Source organism: Phyllostomus discolor, chromosome 9 (genome assembly GCF_004126475.2).
Source record: "Phyllostomus discolor isolate MPI-MPIP mPhyDis1 chromosome 9, mPhyDis1.pri.v3, whole genome shotgun sequence".
NCBI lineage: Eukaryota > Metazoa > Chordata > Mammalia > Chiroptera > Phyllostomidae > Phyllostomus > Phyllostomus discolor.
In genome coordinates, this window is record NC_040911.2 from 31,586,631 (window position 1) to 31,601,811 (window position 15,181).

Here is a 15,181-nt window from a genome sequence, read left to right on the forward strand (position 1 = left end):
TTTCCAAATGAGCAAGTGCGTTTGTACTGAAGGCAACTAATTTCTCAAATCTGCAGGGGCTTCTGGCATCTGATTTCACATCTGTGCAGTGCTCCTCACTGTTATTCCAAGTAATGTGTTCGATAACTGTTTATTACTCTACTTACCCTAAATATTCTAAAAGTGATTTTGAGTCAACTTCTCATATAAGAACACATTTTGTGTCACAAGGACTATTCAAACCAGTCTTTTATTTGGTTCTAAGCTTATTTTCATAATATTTCATTTTCATTACTAGAAAATTGATCCAAACATCATAGAGTTGCTCTGGTTGTATTTCTTCGGTGTGTTGGAGCAGACTCACACTTGCCATATCACTGCGCATGTAAGTTGCAGAGGTGAGTGAATGGGTAAGTAAGATCAGCACCTGTTGACATTGGCACTCATTTGCGTAAGGCACCTTGGCTCAGTGGGCCAGGAATCAGCAACTGCTGCCTAAGGTCATTATCCTTTCAGAGGCCAGAGCTTCCTGCTAGGTACAGAGAACTCCTCTTCATGATCTTAGGTTTGCTTTCTACTGGAAATTTTACAGTTCACCTGGATTCCTGAAGTTTTGTACCTTTGCATAAAATCACTTCCCATTTTTTATCTTTTATTATTGTTGCTCTTACCCTTCAAACTAAGAAAATAACAAAGGAAAATAAGTTTTTTATCTCTGATTTTTAAAATATAGTTAGTGGCATCAAAATACTTTGTATTTTGGGGGATAGGGTATTAAAATACAGACATTTCAGAAAAACTTTTATATGTCTTATGATGCCCTATAATGATTTAAAATTAATTCCAGGTTAAACTATATTTAAACTAAAGCTCATATTTTAAATAAATTTGCAACAAACTCATTTAAAATTATTATTTAATATAATAATAAAAAAGGGAAAATAAAAGCATTTAAACTTATCTCCAAGTCATATTTATGTGATAATTATGACTGCCTATAAAGATTCTTGACTGCCTATAAAGATTCTTCTCTAAATTATAAAAATGCATTGCTTTTTATTAAGACTTAGACTGATATTCTCATGATGGACAAGTACATTCTACAACACAGGAAATTTTAAGATAATTACTAATACTACATCCAGCTACTATTCAGTATTTATACTTAGAATTTTGCAATATAAATGAAAAATACCCCAATATTCTTTATTACAGTATTTCTAGAATAGGTTTTTGATAACTTTTGTTTTTTAAAGGCTAAAAATGAAAGCTCAGCATATTGTCAACAGTCTTAATCTCAATTATACAACAGATAAAACAGGCAGATGATAGTTATCTTAGAGTTTTAGTCACTTGGAGGACAGTAATAATCAGGTCGGACTCACTCTAGTAGATACATTTGAAGTTACTGAGAACTAGAATGAAGACAAACATTCCGAAGAGTTTTATTCCTTAAGTATTAGGGGAAAACAAAGCTTAAGTAGCAAAGCATCGAAGCTTAAACCGGTTCATTATGAAATCAAGTTCATTAGCTCACCAAGAGTGATAATTCTGTAACTGGACTTAGTAACCCTTTTTATAGATTGAGTGGATGATCTTTCATGTTTTCCAGGATAAAATTTCACTACTCTGCCTGGTTTGTCACGGGCCTGTTTTTCTACCCAGATTCCTAGCCACAGGAGTTTTGTCCGCTGGTTCTGAAGGAACTTCTTTTTGCTTCCACTGTGTGGAAACTCCTCGTGAGACTCTGTAGATTTGCTAGTGCTGTTGTTGTTGCCTTTCCCTTTTTTTCCTGTTGGGTCTTACTCAAGGATTATGTCTCAGTTCAGAGGCTGACAGCCCAAAGTCAAGGTGCTGGGTGATTTGTTTTTTAATGAGAGCTTTCTCCCTCCACTGAACAAAGCTGCCTTCTCTAGGTGTCCACACATGAGACAGAGGGTGGGAAGAAGCAGGGGATGGGGGTGGTGGGGGTGGTGGATCAGGTCTTTGTTTTCTGGTGTCTCTTGTCATTAGGACACTAATCCCATCAGATCAGAACTGCACCATTATGACCTCATTTAACTTTGATTACGTTCTTATAGGCCCTGTCTCCAAATGCAGTCATATTGGTGGTTCAGGCTTCAATTTTGGAGTTTGAGGGAGCACACTTTAGTTCCCAGTATCACTTCTGTTATGGGAAAGATATAATCCTCCTGTGTTCCTGAAGGCTGGTTGGGGCCAGAGTGGCTTTGAGAGGCTTTCCCTCCGGTTGTGGGTGAAGGTGAAGGTTTACAGCATGCGAGGTGACAATGGTTGGAGTGGAGAAATTCAGAAAGCTTTGTCTGAGAGTGGAAGAGCTCTTCCACACAGAGACCTCCAGAGGTGTGACAGAATCTCTGACGGGTGCCTTGAACATTTCAGAGATGGGACAGAAAAGCTGTACTTAATGTCTGAATCCTGAGCTGAGGCCTTTGAGTTTCAGGGAAGCCCAAGAAGTTAGACAATGAGCCCACTGAAGTGACTAGAATGGGATGACTGAAGGCCATGGCACCTTCCGGGATGAACCTGGTCTAGTTGAGAGCTCTGACCTTGGAACTTGCACATGGACTTTGAGGAGCAGCCACACATCTAAGAAGGAGCTCCGTCTGAATGCAGCAGATGATGATTTAAAAGCCACAAAATTCAGCCTAGAGAGACATAAAGGACTATGCCCCTTGTGTTGCAAGCTACCTGTATATTAAAAAGTTTAGCATAGTGGTCATGACAATCGTCTTTATTCCCTTTTAGAACTGGAATTATTTTGGGCAGGACGTGGGGTTTGTATATTTCCTTTCCTCCAGCCCCTTACATTGCCTGGGTGACTTTGGGCCCTGACACATGTTTGCTGAATGAGATAATGAAAGCAAATAAAATGGCCTAAGCATTGTTAAGAGAGTCAGGGTCTATGCACATCTTGTGCCTCAGTTCTCAACAGCTGTTAAGTTGCTACACCTGTTGTTAAACAGATGGCTCAAAGCTGAGCCATCAACATCCTGGATCAACGATGGACACACATGGACTTGACCTCCTCCTTATAGTTTTTACCTCCCTGGTTTTGGGTATTGGAACTAACTAGTCCCTGTTAACCTAGCCAGAAATGCTTCACTTGCATGAAAGAATGCCACTGTGTGGTGTCTGCCTTCATAAACCTGGCCTTACCTTGTTCTTTCCAGAGCACTGTTTTGCGTTGTTACCTGAATCTGCTTTTCTCAGGCTGCAATAATTTTTTGCTCAAATATGTGCTTTTTATTCTTTATTACAAGTTTAAACCTTTTTTCTTGGTTGACAAATATTGAATATGTAAGCCTCCTTTAGAGGAGGTTTTGTGTAGTAAATTTGCCTTTTACTGTAAGCTGAAAAATGGCATCTCAGTACAATCATCAAGTAATTACTAAGTCAATAATTTACATATAAGAAAAGCATGTTTTTTTTTCTTATAAGGTTCATATAAGGCCACAAAAATTGACACGGCTCTGAGTGTAATCACTCATGTTTTGGGTGATAAAAATGGTCCGCAGAATTTCTTTTACTTGGTTTTAGTTTCTGGCATACCAAAAGCCAGCTTCTTCATGACACTTAGGATAATTGTCTTTCCGTTATCATGCTGGTCAAATTTAGAAAGGATACATATACTTTGCGTTAACCAGGAGACATTTTCCAGAACTTCGTTAGGAGTTGGAGGAGGATCAGTATTCCTGGCATCCAGGAGCGCCTCTGTCAGGACAGGGATCCCTGCAGGCGGATTTGAGTTCCGCAGTGGGAACCAGAAGTGCAGCGTTGGCAGGGAGGACGCCGGAGACAATCTGGGCGGCGAGGACCGCGCCAGAGAAGGCGGGGCGGTAGCGCCCGGGGGTTAGAGGAGGGGCGTGGGAGAGCCAGCAGGGACCCGCTCGTGGGACCGCTTCCCCGAGAAGCGATCGCTTGGCGCTGCCACTGGGAAGCGGATGAGCAGGCTCAGGCACCTCCCCGAGGCTCCTGCAGTGATAAAACTTGAGAAATAACAAGGAGGGGCGACTCGGCGTCTCCTGGGTCCAATCCCATCTCACAAACTAGCAGGCTCCCAGGAAATTAAGGCTGAGAGAGGCTGAGGTGACCGACGTACCTCCTGCACTGCTGCACCTTCCCGGGCTCTGGCTCTCGGCTTTCCAACCCGCGCTGGGATGGCAGGCGCGGGATCCCTGAGCTCCCTGCGCGGAGCCCTCTGCAGCCTGCTGCTGACCCTCGTGGTGAGTGGGGGCCCGAGCCGGCATGGCGCAGGCAGCCGGCGGGAGCCAGGGTGGGGAAGAGGGTAGGTCTGCCCTGGTCCCCGCCGCGGGACTGTTAGGGAGCGAAGTAGACCGGAAGGTGCTGACCGCTCTTTAGCTCAATGTTGGAGGTAAGGGCCAGCCCACATTCCGGCCCGGAGGGGTGAGGATAGAAAATGCGCTTTGAAAGTAAGACTGGGGACTGAACTTTTTGTTTGCGACACGGCGTTCGATTGCTTGAATCACGCGGGTCGCGCTCCCGGTTCGATGCGCTCGGGGCGCACGGCTTCGCTGCTGGGTGGGGGCTGAAGTTCGCACTACTTCCCTGGGCTCCCGGGCTGGCGGTGGTGGTTGGGCGCGTTTGGGTGGAGAGAGAGGAAGGGTATTTGATTAGGTATTCCAGGATCCCGTAGGGAGAGCAAAATACAGACGTGAGATGGAGTTCTAGGGCTCTCCCCTACCCTAGGGTCATCTGGAATGGGGACATTTGTGCTTAGAGGCGTTGGAGCCATGCTTCTGGGTCCTGGCGAGAAGTTACCTCTGAGAAACGGCTTGCTGGTTTTGTCTCCCCAAAGGGTGTTCAGCAGCTCGCTTATACTGTCCACCTCCTACCTAGAGCCACGTGATGTGGGTTACGGAATGTGCCTGGGGCGCGAGGTGGTGGGAAGGCTGGATTTGGACTGAAGTTGGGGTCGTTGGTTTGAGGGGTGAGTTGGGGTGAAGCAGAAAGGATAGAGTCGGGGTGGGTAGGGTGATGGGACTGGCGTGGGGCTGGGTCTTAGGTTTGGCTCCGGCGAGAACTGCTCAAGCCCAAAGCCCTGCTTGGGGCCTCCTGTGCCCGGGAAACCTGCGACCCAAGACCAGATCTGCTTCGAGGGGAAGTTAGGGACAATTTTCTTTCTTTCTTTTTTTATTTTAATCACTGTTCAAGTACAGTTTTCTCCCCCCTACTCCCATTCCAGCCCACCCCCCCAACCCTCCCCCCTTCCCCCCATTACCCCCCACCCCCTAGTTTTTGTCCATGTGTCCTCCAAATTTGTTCCTGTAATCCCTACCCATTCCCCCCTGAAATTCCCTCTTCTCTCCCCTCTGGCCACTGTCAGACTATCCCCTACTTCAGTGTCTTTGGTTATATTTTGCTAGTTTTTTGTTTTGTTTTGTTTTGTTGTTTAGGTTCCTGTTAAAGGTGATATCATGTGGTATTTGTCTTTCACTGCCTGGCTTGTTTCGCTTAGCATAATGCTTTCCAGTTCCATCCATGCTGTTGCAAAGGGTAGGAGCTCCTTCTCTCTTTCTGCTGCATAGAATTCCATTGTGTAAATGTACCATAGTTTTTTGATCCATTCATTTACTGATGGGCATCTAGGTTGCTTCCAGCACCTAGCTATTGTAAATTGTGCTGCTATGAACATGGGTGTGCAAAGGTTCTTTTGTATTGGTGTTTTAGTGTTCTTAGGATAGAGTCCCAGCAGTGGAATTGCAGGGTCAAAAGGCAGATCCATTTTTAGTTTTCTGAGGAAGTTCCAAACTGCTTTCCTAGAATTTGGGAGACATGAAGGGAAAAATTGGGAACTCTGACGGAGCCATTACGCTGGGAACTTCAGTGGAGACCAGGGATGCAATTGGGGACGTACTATGGAAAGGGGCTGGAGACCGCAGACTTCTCTGCATCCCAGGGGATCCGTGGGGTCGGATAGCAAGAGGCCAGCGCTTGGCTTAGGGTTTAGGATGATTTTGCATTGTTGCTCCTCCTCCATCTCCAAGCAGGGAGACCGGATCCAAGCTTTGTTTTCTCTTTGAATCAACGAGTTATGAATATTGGACTGATAGTTATTATCTAAGATATATTTATGGACAAAGACTGTAAAACGCGCGCACTGATCTGCCAGGCCACTATTCCACCAAAATAACTGAGCCGGTAATATAACTCTTTACAAATGGAAACTGCCGTCAAAGTGTGTTCTTTTGTGATGTAATCGATAGTGTTTCAAGCTTTTTTTGTTTAAAAGCATGAATTTAGTGTTTTGTGTTTTCTCTGAGAAAGGAATGGGGACAGGGTGAGAAGAAGCTGCCGAAGTTCTGCGTTACGAAGATTTCTATTCGCTGGAGGGCAGGGCGCGGCGCTTCAGGCGCGGTCCCGGCGGCGCCGGGGTACTGGGGAGTGGCCAGGCAAGAAAGTGCCTGCAAATCTAGAGATAGCATCAGCTCCAGTATATGACATTCGTTTAGATACACTTAAAAAATAATTTTCTAAAGTTTAGATTGCATAGTATATCTGGAGGTTTTTAAACGGTAATACTGGAGAGTGTATATAGAATAATTTCTTTCACTGAAAATCCTCCATTTACAAACGCCTTCAATTTCTGTCCAGATGGTAAATTAAGACCTACTGAGCACACTGTATCTGCATTTCCTTTTGGCTCACTTAATTACCAACTTTTCAGCCTAATAGTACAAGCATAACATTTTAGAACCAGTTTTCATTTTATTGATACCTTCGCGGAGTTCTCAAAACCAATCCCATGTTTGAAGTGAAATCTCTTCACAGCAAGTCTTGAACACAATACTGAGACTTTTAACATGTTAGCCTTCCCACTCAGCTGTGTCAGGGGTCCAGGGGTCTTTCCATCTGTACTTTTCTCCTGACTCTGCACCCTTCTACTACTTTAAACTGTTACAATTTCTGATGATCCTCCTTGCCCTCCCCCAAACAAAGAAAAGAAAAAAAAAGGGAAGGGGGAATTCCTAACATTACAAAAATTGTTAGGGGTGGTGAAAAATGATTAGCTCCATTGCTTATATGTCTCCTGTCAGTTATCAATACTGAGATTCTTTAAAATATGTGTTTAATCATGTCCATCTTATCAAATCTACTTTAGGAATTGTATTGTTATCATATATTATGAATAGTATGTACTTGTGTAACAATGGAAAATTGTAACGATGAGAAATTGTAACCCACCCCACCATTCTTTTAACATTGTCTCTGTAAGTGGTGATTCTGACTAATATGTAGCTTATAGATGAACAGCATATTTGTATAAGAATTCTAGGAACTGGTTTCAAAAGATACAGATGTCAACCTTTAGGCATACCAGCTCTGAAAGATTGGCTGACCTTCAACCTTGGAGTCGGGATGACAGGAAGCCAGGATGGCCTGAGTGAGGCTGGGATGATACAAAGCCAGAATGAGTAAACCAGAATGACGCACACCGGACCATCACTTGCCTGATCAGAATGGAGCGTGCTCCTCTGCCCGTAGAGAAATTTTCAACCCCCTTCCTTGATCTCTTTGTTCTGTTTCACTTCTCCCTCTTTGTAAAAGCTTCTGTGTGGAGATGGGTTTTGAGACGTGAGTTCCCCATCTTCCAGGTGGCGGGCACCTGAATAAACCACTTCCCTTTACATCAGCACCTGCCTCTGAGTATTTGGCTTTCATGGTGACAGGCAGCCGGACCTGCTTTAGGTTAGTTACACTTGGACACAGTTAATCTCTCATTTTGCTAAAAGGGATCTTCTTCAAAAGGAACTAAAATAGAATTTTCGTTTATGGCATAACATGGATTTTCCCTTGGATTATATGAATTCCACCTGAAACCCATGTTGACAAATTGGCATTCTACCTTTTCAGATTTTATAGCATTAATTAAGGAGACTGATGTGTCATGTGAGTCCTTTACCAGACTTTTTTAAATAAGATTTACATATTCGCCTTTTAAAATAAAAAACAATAATTTCTATTATATTTTGCATTAGTGAAAAAGCATAAGGCAAATAAAGGAAGTGATGAGAACTAGTGTATATTAAACCCATAAGTTTAAGGAATTCAAAGTTTTGGTAAATGTAGATCAGTGCTTTATCAGTAACCTTTTGAAAAGGAGAACACCTTCTGAATGACACCTTTTGAAACAAAGCACATTTTTCGGTCTTGTAATTTCCTTGACAGTTGTTATTCCATATATGGCACCTGAGGTGACTTGTGGTTAATCATACTTTTCATTTAAGTAGAATCCTGTCTTACTAAGAGTTTGTTAGAAGGAAATTAGTAGAATGATCTCAGCACTGGGAATGCAGAGAGGTAAATCTTACAATTTACCTTTGAGGTGATAAGAATTTGGAAAGTGATATTTTCACTTTGCAGAGGGCAGTGTCCATAGGAAAATTTATGAATTAAAATTTCCTGTTATGCTCAGTCAAGACAATGTCTTTATTTTTAAGACATTCCATAGATTTCAGTTACTTAAGCTTCTTTTTCTTTGTTAAAAGAGTGTCACTTTAGAAAGCCTACCTGGTATATCCCCTGTTAAATTGAACAACAGTAAAATAAGTAAAACAATCTTAAGTAATCTCTTTGGTTTTCACCTTCCTTCTGGCTCTGGACTTTTCTATCAGGATTTAATGATTTATATGATAAGCTTTTTATACAATTAATAAAATTTGGGTATACTATAAAATGAACCAAAACAACTTTTCCAGATTACAATAGATAGTAACTTATATTATTATTTTTTAAAATTTAATTTGTTATATTTTGATTTAGAGTTGCTTACTGCTCTAGGTTTTATAATCAGATACTTAAAGTTGCCCCAAAGGGTTCTCCATTAAAAGAGATATTTTGTAACTCAAATAATCAATCCATAATTCACCAATCTTTAAAAATGCCTTTTTATATGTTGCAGTTTTTATTGGGTACTCTTTTATATAACATTTATTTTAAAATATCTTTAAAGGGCATTAGTTCATCATTGTTAATCTAATAATGCCTTTACATTTTTTACTTTACTTTCAATAATATATTCAATCCCCACAAATATGGTATCAAATTACTTTTAGTTTCAAGAAGCACAACATAAGTGAAATCTATATATGAGTATCATCTTTTAAAAATTATATTAATGAATCTTTATATTATTTCCTTTTTTAATGATTTTATTTACTTATTTTTGGAGAGAGGGGAAGGGAAGGGAAGAGAGGGAGAGAAACACTGATGCACGAGAGAAACATTGATTGGCTGCCTTTGGCATGCACCCAAACCAGGGACTGCTTGTAACCCAGGCATGTGCCCTGACTGGGAATCCAGCCATCCGTCTCTCACTTTGTGGCATGACGTTCAACCAACTGAGCCACGTTGGTCAGGGCTAATTTTATATTCTTTCTAATGATGTACTAAACAGCAATGAAAATGAACTACTGCTATATACTCAGCATGGATAAGTTTCAAAAACAGAATTTGAGTAAATAAATTTAATTATATACAATAAGCATAAGACTGCATATGTTTAAAAGCCAAAAATTGGCAAAATCATTTGGGATAGGCCTTACAAATAATGGTAATGCTTTATTTCATAACTTTGAAAGTGAAACCCTAGTTTTCATTTTATTGCTTCTTTTTTTTTAAAGATTTTATTTATTTGTTTTCAGAGAGAGGAGTGGGGAGAGAGAGAGAAAAACATCGATTGGTTGCCTCTCATATGCCCCCAGCTGGGGACCTGGCCTGCAACCCAGGTCTGTGCCCTCACTGGGATCCAACCAGTGACCTTTTGGTTTGCAGTCTGGGGGCTCAGCCCGCTGAGCCACACCAGCCAGGGCCATTTTATTATTTTTTAAAATACATATTTATGCAATATGTAGTCTTTTGTATTTATGTTTTAGAAAGAGCATTTTAAAAATCAAATAAACAATAGAGGATAGACAAAACCAAAAGCTCTTCTTCAAAAGTATGGACAAACCTTGCTATGATTGAGAAAGTAAAACATAGAGAAGGCCCAGATCAAAAATATTAAGAACAAAAAGAAGGCATAGTTATCAAGAAGACAAATGTTTTAAAAATAGATATTAATATTAATAAATTATTCCAGTTAATTTGAAAACACAGATGGGCAACTTCCAACAAAACACAAATTACCAACACTGACGCAAGGAGGAATGTGAAATCTATGTAGACTTAAAACTATTAAAGATATTGAATTAGAAGCCAACCAAACACACTCGCATACATCTACCAGGCCCAGACCTGTGGTAGGTGAATTCTTCCATAATTATATGGAACAGATAATTTATAGCTTATAAAAATTGTTTCAAAGAGCAGAAAAAAGTTGAATCAGTTTTTGAAGATTGAATGAAGTTGAAAAATAGTAGCTTGATCTCATTTATGGACATATATTTAAAATAGTAAAGTAAATAGCAGCAAATGAAACCGATAATGTGTTAAAAAATATCATGTCCTATAGGGTTTATCACAAGAGTGGAAAGATGGTTTCACTTGAGATGGTTTATTATTGTATTTTAACATAGTAATATGTGCAACATAGTAACATATTCAGAGAGAAAACATGTTTATTTCAAAATAAATAAATTCTGTATTTGTGGAGCCTTTCATATAATTTATGTGGCATTATCATTAGTTAAGAAAGGAAGACATACTCAGGGATGGTAAAAAGATATGATCAGATAGTTACAGTGAATCACACATAAAATACATTCCAGATGGACAAAAATTTAAAAGTTGGAAGTAACTTGACAATTTTTAGATAAGATCAGATAGTTACAGTGAATCACATATAAAATACATTCCAGTTGGGTAAGAGATTTAAAATTTGGAAGTAACAGTTACAAATATTGAATAACATATTTATGACAGCAGAGAAACAGTTATTAATATACAAAAGTATAAACAGGAAAAATGATTAATAAAATTGATTACTTTCATATGGAAGCACTATTTATCAAAAGATATCACAAAAAGGAGTTAAAAAGCAACCCATATATGCCTACAAATAAAAAATACAGTAATTTAAAAAAGATAAACAATATGGAAATCATTAAAAGAGAGGCATAGACAACTTCCCAAAGATAAATGGCAAATAAACACAGGAAACAATGCTCAGTATCAGCAGAGATTAACAAAATCCAAAATAAAACAACAGCTGTAAGATTGGCAAAAATTTTAATGTCCTATAGAATTCATTATAGTAGAGGATTTGTGAAGTGGACAGGTCTAATAATCTGGAGGCATAAATATAACTTGTTATTAGCACTTTGGAGAACAACTTGGCAAAAGTTACTGAGTTCGGACATGCTCCTATGTTTCCACTGCAGGTATGCCATATCAAGGCTGTTCATTGCAGTATCATTTGTAATAGAAAAACTGGAAAACAAAATGATAATCTAAATTACCATCATAAGAGAATGATCAAAATAAACTGTAGTATATTATTGGAAAATCTTAAATATATTGTGAGCGAAATAAAGCAAGATGCAAAAGGATGCACATGGACATCTTTCAGAAAGTATCCAGTCACATAATGTGAAAAATAGAGACACTTATTGAGGAAGATACAAGTTACGGGGAACACTGAACATAGGACAACAACCTCAGTCCCCTTCAAAGTAGGCACCTTGACTTCATGGAGTTCTCCCACTTGCCATTAGCTTCCCTGTGGTATTTGCCTGAATCTCATCGATGGTCTGAGGTCTCTTCCATTTCAAAGGTGATTTTAGTTTGGGGAAAAGTGAGAAGTCGCAGGGCTCCAAATCTGGGGTGTAGGGGAGTTGAGTCACCTGGTGATTTGTTGTTTCCTCAACAACCTCTGCATGAGATGTGATACATGAGCGGGCGTGTTATGATGAAGCTGCCAATCACCAGTTGCCCATATCTGTGGGCGTTTTGGTCCTATTGCATCTCTCAACTGATGAAGAAGATTGAAGTAGTACTCATTAATTGTGGCCCTGGAGGGCCAACTTGTGACAGACAACACCTTCCCAATAGAAAACACTGATAACATGGTCTTGATCTTGCTGCAACTTTGTCATTTCTTCTTTGGGTGTGGAGAACCAGGCAACTTCCACTGGGTTGACTGAGCCTTCATTTCCAGATTACAGCTGTAGACCCATAATCCCTCTCTGGTTATGACCTTCTTGAGGAAATTGGGTTCATTGGTAGTGGTTTGAATCAAGTCATTAGCAACTATGGCACAATGTTCCTTCTGCTCTGGTAGCAGAAGCTGCAGAATGAATTTTGCCACAACACATTTCATGCCAAGATCCTGCATCAAAATCTTGGACACAGTAGTTTTTGGAATCCCCAGATCAGCTTTAGTTCTTACACTGTCAGTTGCTGATCTTTGTTGATTGCAGCCCATACACATTCAATGTTCTCAGATGTTCTGCTTGTTTCAGGTCTTCCAGAACGTGGATCACTTTCAATAGATTCTCAACCATTTTTGAAGTGTTTGTGCCACACTTTTATTTATGAGTGCTACACTCATTGCATCCTCCCTGAAAGCCTTTTGAATCATCTGAGTAGTTTCCATGGAGTAATGTTTGATGGAGATTCGTTGCTCTACTCGCTCAGTCATTTTGAATGTGATGGCCACACAATACACGTTGTCACTCAACAACATCTACCATTCCCACTGACTAGTACAGTGAAGTCATCATTGTTCACATGTGGGCATTCCAGTCCACTCTCCTTGGCTGCCAGGTTACATCAATGTCATGCAATACATTCTTGTTGCATTAACAATGACTGGACTTTTTCTGGACATGCCTTTTTAGGGCATGTGCATATATAATGCATATATGTTAAAAATATAAAAACCTACACATGAAATATATACATCAACCTAGAGGAATCTATTCCCTAGGGAGGGAATGGAATGTAGGCCTCTAACCATATTTGTAAATTTGAATTAAAAAAAATGAAACAAAAATTAGAAAATTTATTTTTTTGAAAGGCTGGATGTGTACATGAGCTTTTATTATATTTGACTTAAATATTTCATAGTTAAGTTAAAATGCTTTAAAGAGTTGTGATTAAAAGATTTGAACATTGTTTTCTTTTGATAGTGAAAAACACCAATTATGGAGTGAAATTATATTTGGTCCAATTGCTGCACTATTGAACAAGACCGTTTTTTACCCCAAGAGAACAACTATATTCTTAAGGAACAATAATCAACTGAGCATATAAACATGTTTGAATTTTCCTAAGGGCAAATGAGTTATTATTTAATTGTAGCAATCTGATTATGACTTTCTGAACATGATTTTGGGGTTTTTATTTAAATTAATGTTGACCCTATTTTTTTCTTTTACCTTGACTAATTCAAGATAGATATTACAGAAGTATCGCCACATTAAGAGCGCATATTAGTATAAGAATTTTGATTATGCATATATATGTATTTACAACTGTTACCATGACTTAAGAGCTTTTAATTTTGTGAAGAAATCTATTTTATATTGGAATATATAAGAAACAAGATACTTTTTTGTAGTTATTATTCAGTTTTATTTTGATGACATTACATATGTGAATTTTTAAATTTGAAAGAGCCTATCACTGCCAATTCATAGAGGTGGGTGTGGAAAGAATCATTTTTATACCAATGACAATGGATCCTTTTGTTTTAAATAGCATTGTTAAGGTACAATTTACATTCCATAAAATTCACCCATGCTAAGTATATAATTGAATAAGTTTTAGCAAACTTACGGAATGTATAATCATCACCAAAATCTGATTTTAAAACATTTCCATCACCCAAAAACCCCCCAAAAACCCTTCATACCCTTTTATAGCTATTTCCCATTCCTATACCCAGTCCCAGGCAACTAATATTCTCCTTTTCTATATATTTGCCTTGTTGGACATTTTATATAATATCATACAACATGGACTACTTTGTACCTAGTTTCTTCCACTGAATAGAATGGTTTTCAGGTTATCCATATTGTAGCAGCTATTAGTACATTTTTTTTATCCTCACCCGAGGACATTTTTTCATTGTTTTGAGAGAGAGAGAGAAAGGAAGAGGGGGAGACAAAAAAACTTCAATGCAAAAGAAAATCATCGACTGATTACCTCCCATACACACTCAGACCAGGGATTGAACCTGCAACCTAGACATGTGCCTTGGAATCAAACCTGAAACCTTTTGGTTACTGGATGACTCTCCAACCAATTTAGCCACACCAGCCAGGGCAGTGCATTTTTTTTTTTTTTTTACAGCAGCATAGTGTTCCATTTTATGGCTATATAACCTTCTGTTGATTTGTTCATGTGAGTTGAAAGTTTCCATTATTTTTTATTGTTCAAGTACAGTTGTCTCCATTTCCCCCTAACACTACCCCCTGCCCCACCCATCCTCACCTTCCACCCTCAGTCCTTCCCTCCTTTGGCTTTGTCCATGTGTCCTTTAAACGTGTTGCTTGACAAACCTTCCCCTTTGAATATTATAAAAATTGCTGCTTTAAATATTCATGTACAGTTTTTATGTGGACTAGGTTTTCATTTATTTTGGGTAGGTGTCAGGTTGCTGGGTCATATGTTAAGTTTATGTTTGATTTTTTGAGAAACTGCCAAACTGTTTTAAAGTTGCTACACCACTTTACATTTCCCCCAGCAATGCGTGAAGTTTCCCGCTTTTCCACATCTTTGTCAAAGTTTGTTATTTTCTGTCTGGTTTATGTTAGCCACTCCAGTAGTTATGTGCTCGTGGTTTACGTCCGCATTTTTCTAATGCCTTTCTAAAAGATATTGGACATCTTTTCATCTGCTTATTGGCCATGTGTCTGTCTTTTTAGGATAATATCTATTTACTTTCTTTGCCCATTTATATTGTTATCTTTTTATTATTGAATTATAAGCTTTCTTTATATATTTTTATTTTAATTTCTTATTGTTATGTATTTTGAAAATGTTTTCTCACTTTTTGTAGGTTTAATTTTCATTTTATGGTAGTTTTTGAAGAGCAAAATTTATTTTCAGTTATGTCCTATTTACCAGTTTTTTAATCATTTATATGTTTTTGGTGTTATATTTAAGAAATCATTGCCTAACCCCAAATCATGAAGATTTACTCTTCAGTTTTTAGTTTCACCAGTTTTTAGTTACAGTTAGGTCTGTGATACATTGAGTTAATATCTATGCATGGTGT

The 15,181-nt window shown here is 38.9% G+C and overlaps 1 protein-coding gene across 1 annotated transcript in view; it reads left to right on the forward strand.

Annotated features, from left to right (window-relative positions):
* The first annotated feature begins 3,843 nt into the window (after positions 1-3,843).
* DSC3 (desmocollin 3) overlaps positions 3,844-15,181 on the forward strand; it is a 46,233-nt gene continuing 34,895 nt past the window's right edge. Inside the window, 1 exon segment of the mRNA XM_028524895.2 lies at positions 3,844-4,223. Within this exon segment, the coding sequence (XP_028380696.2) occupies positions 4,158-4,223 (66 nt within the window). The 5' untranslated portion in view covers positions 3,844-4,157.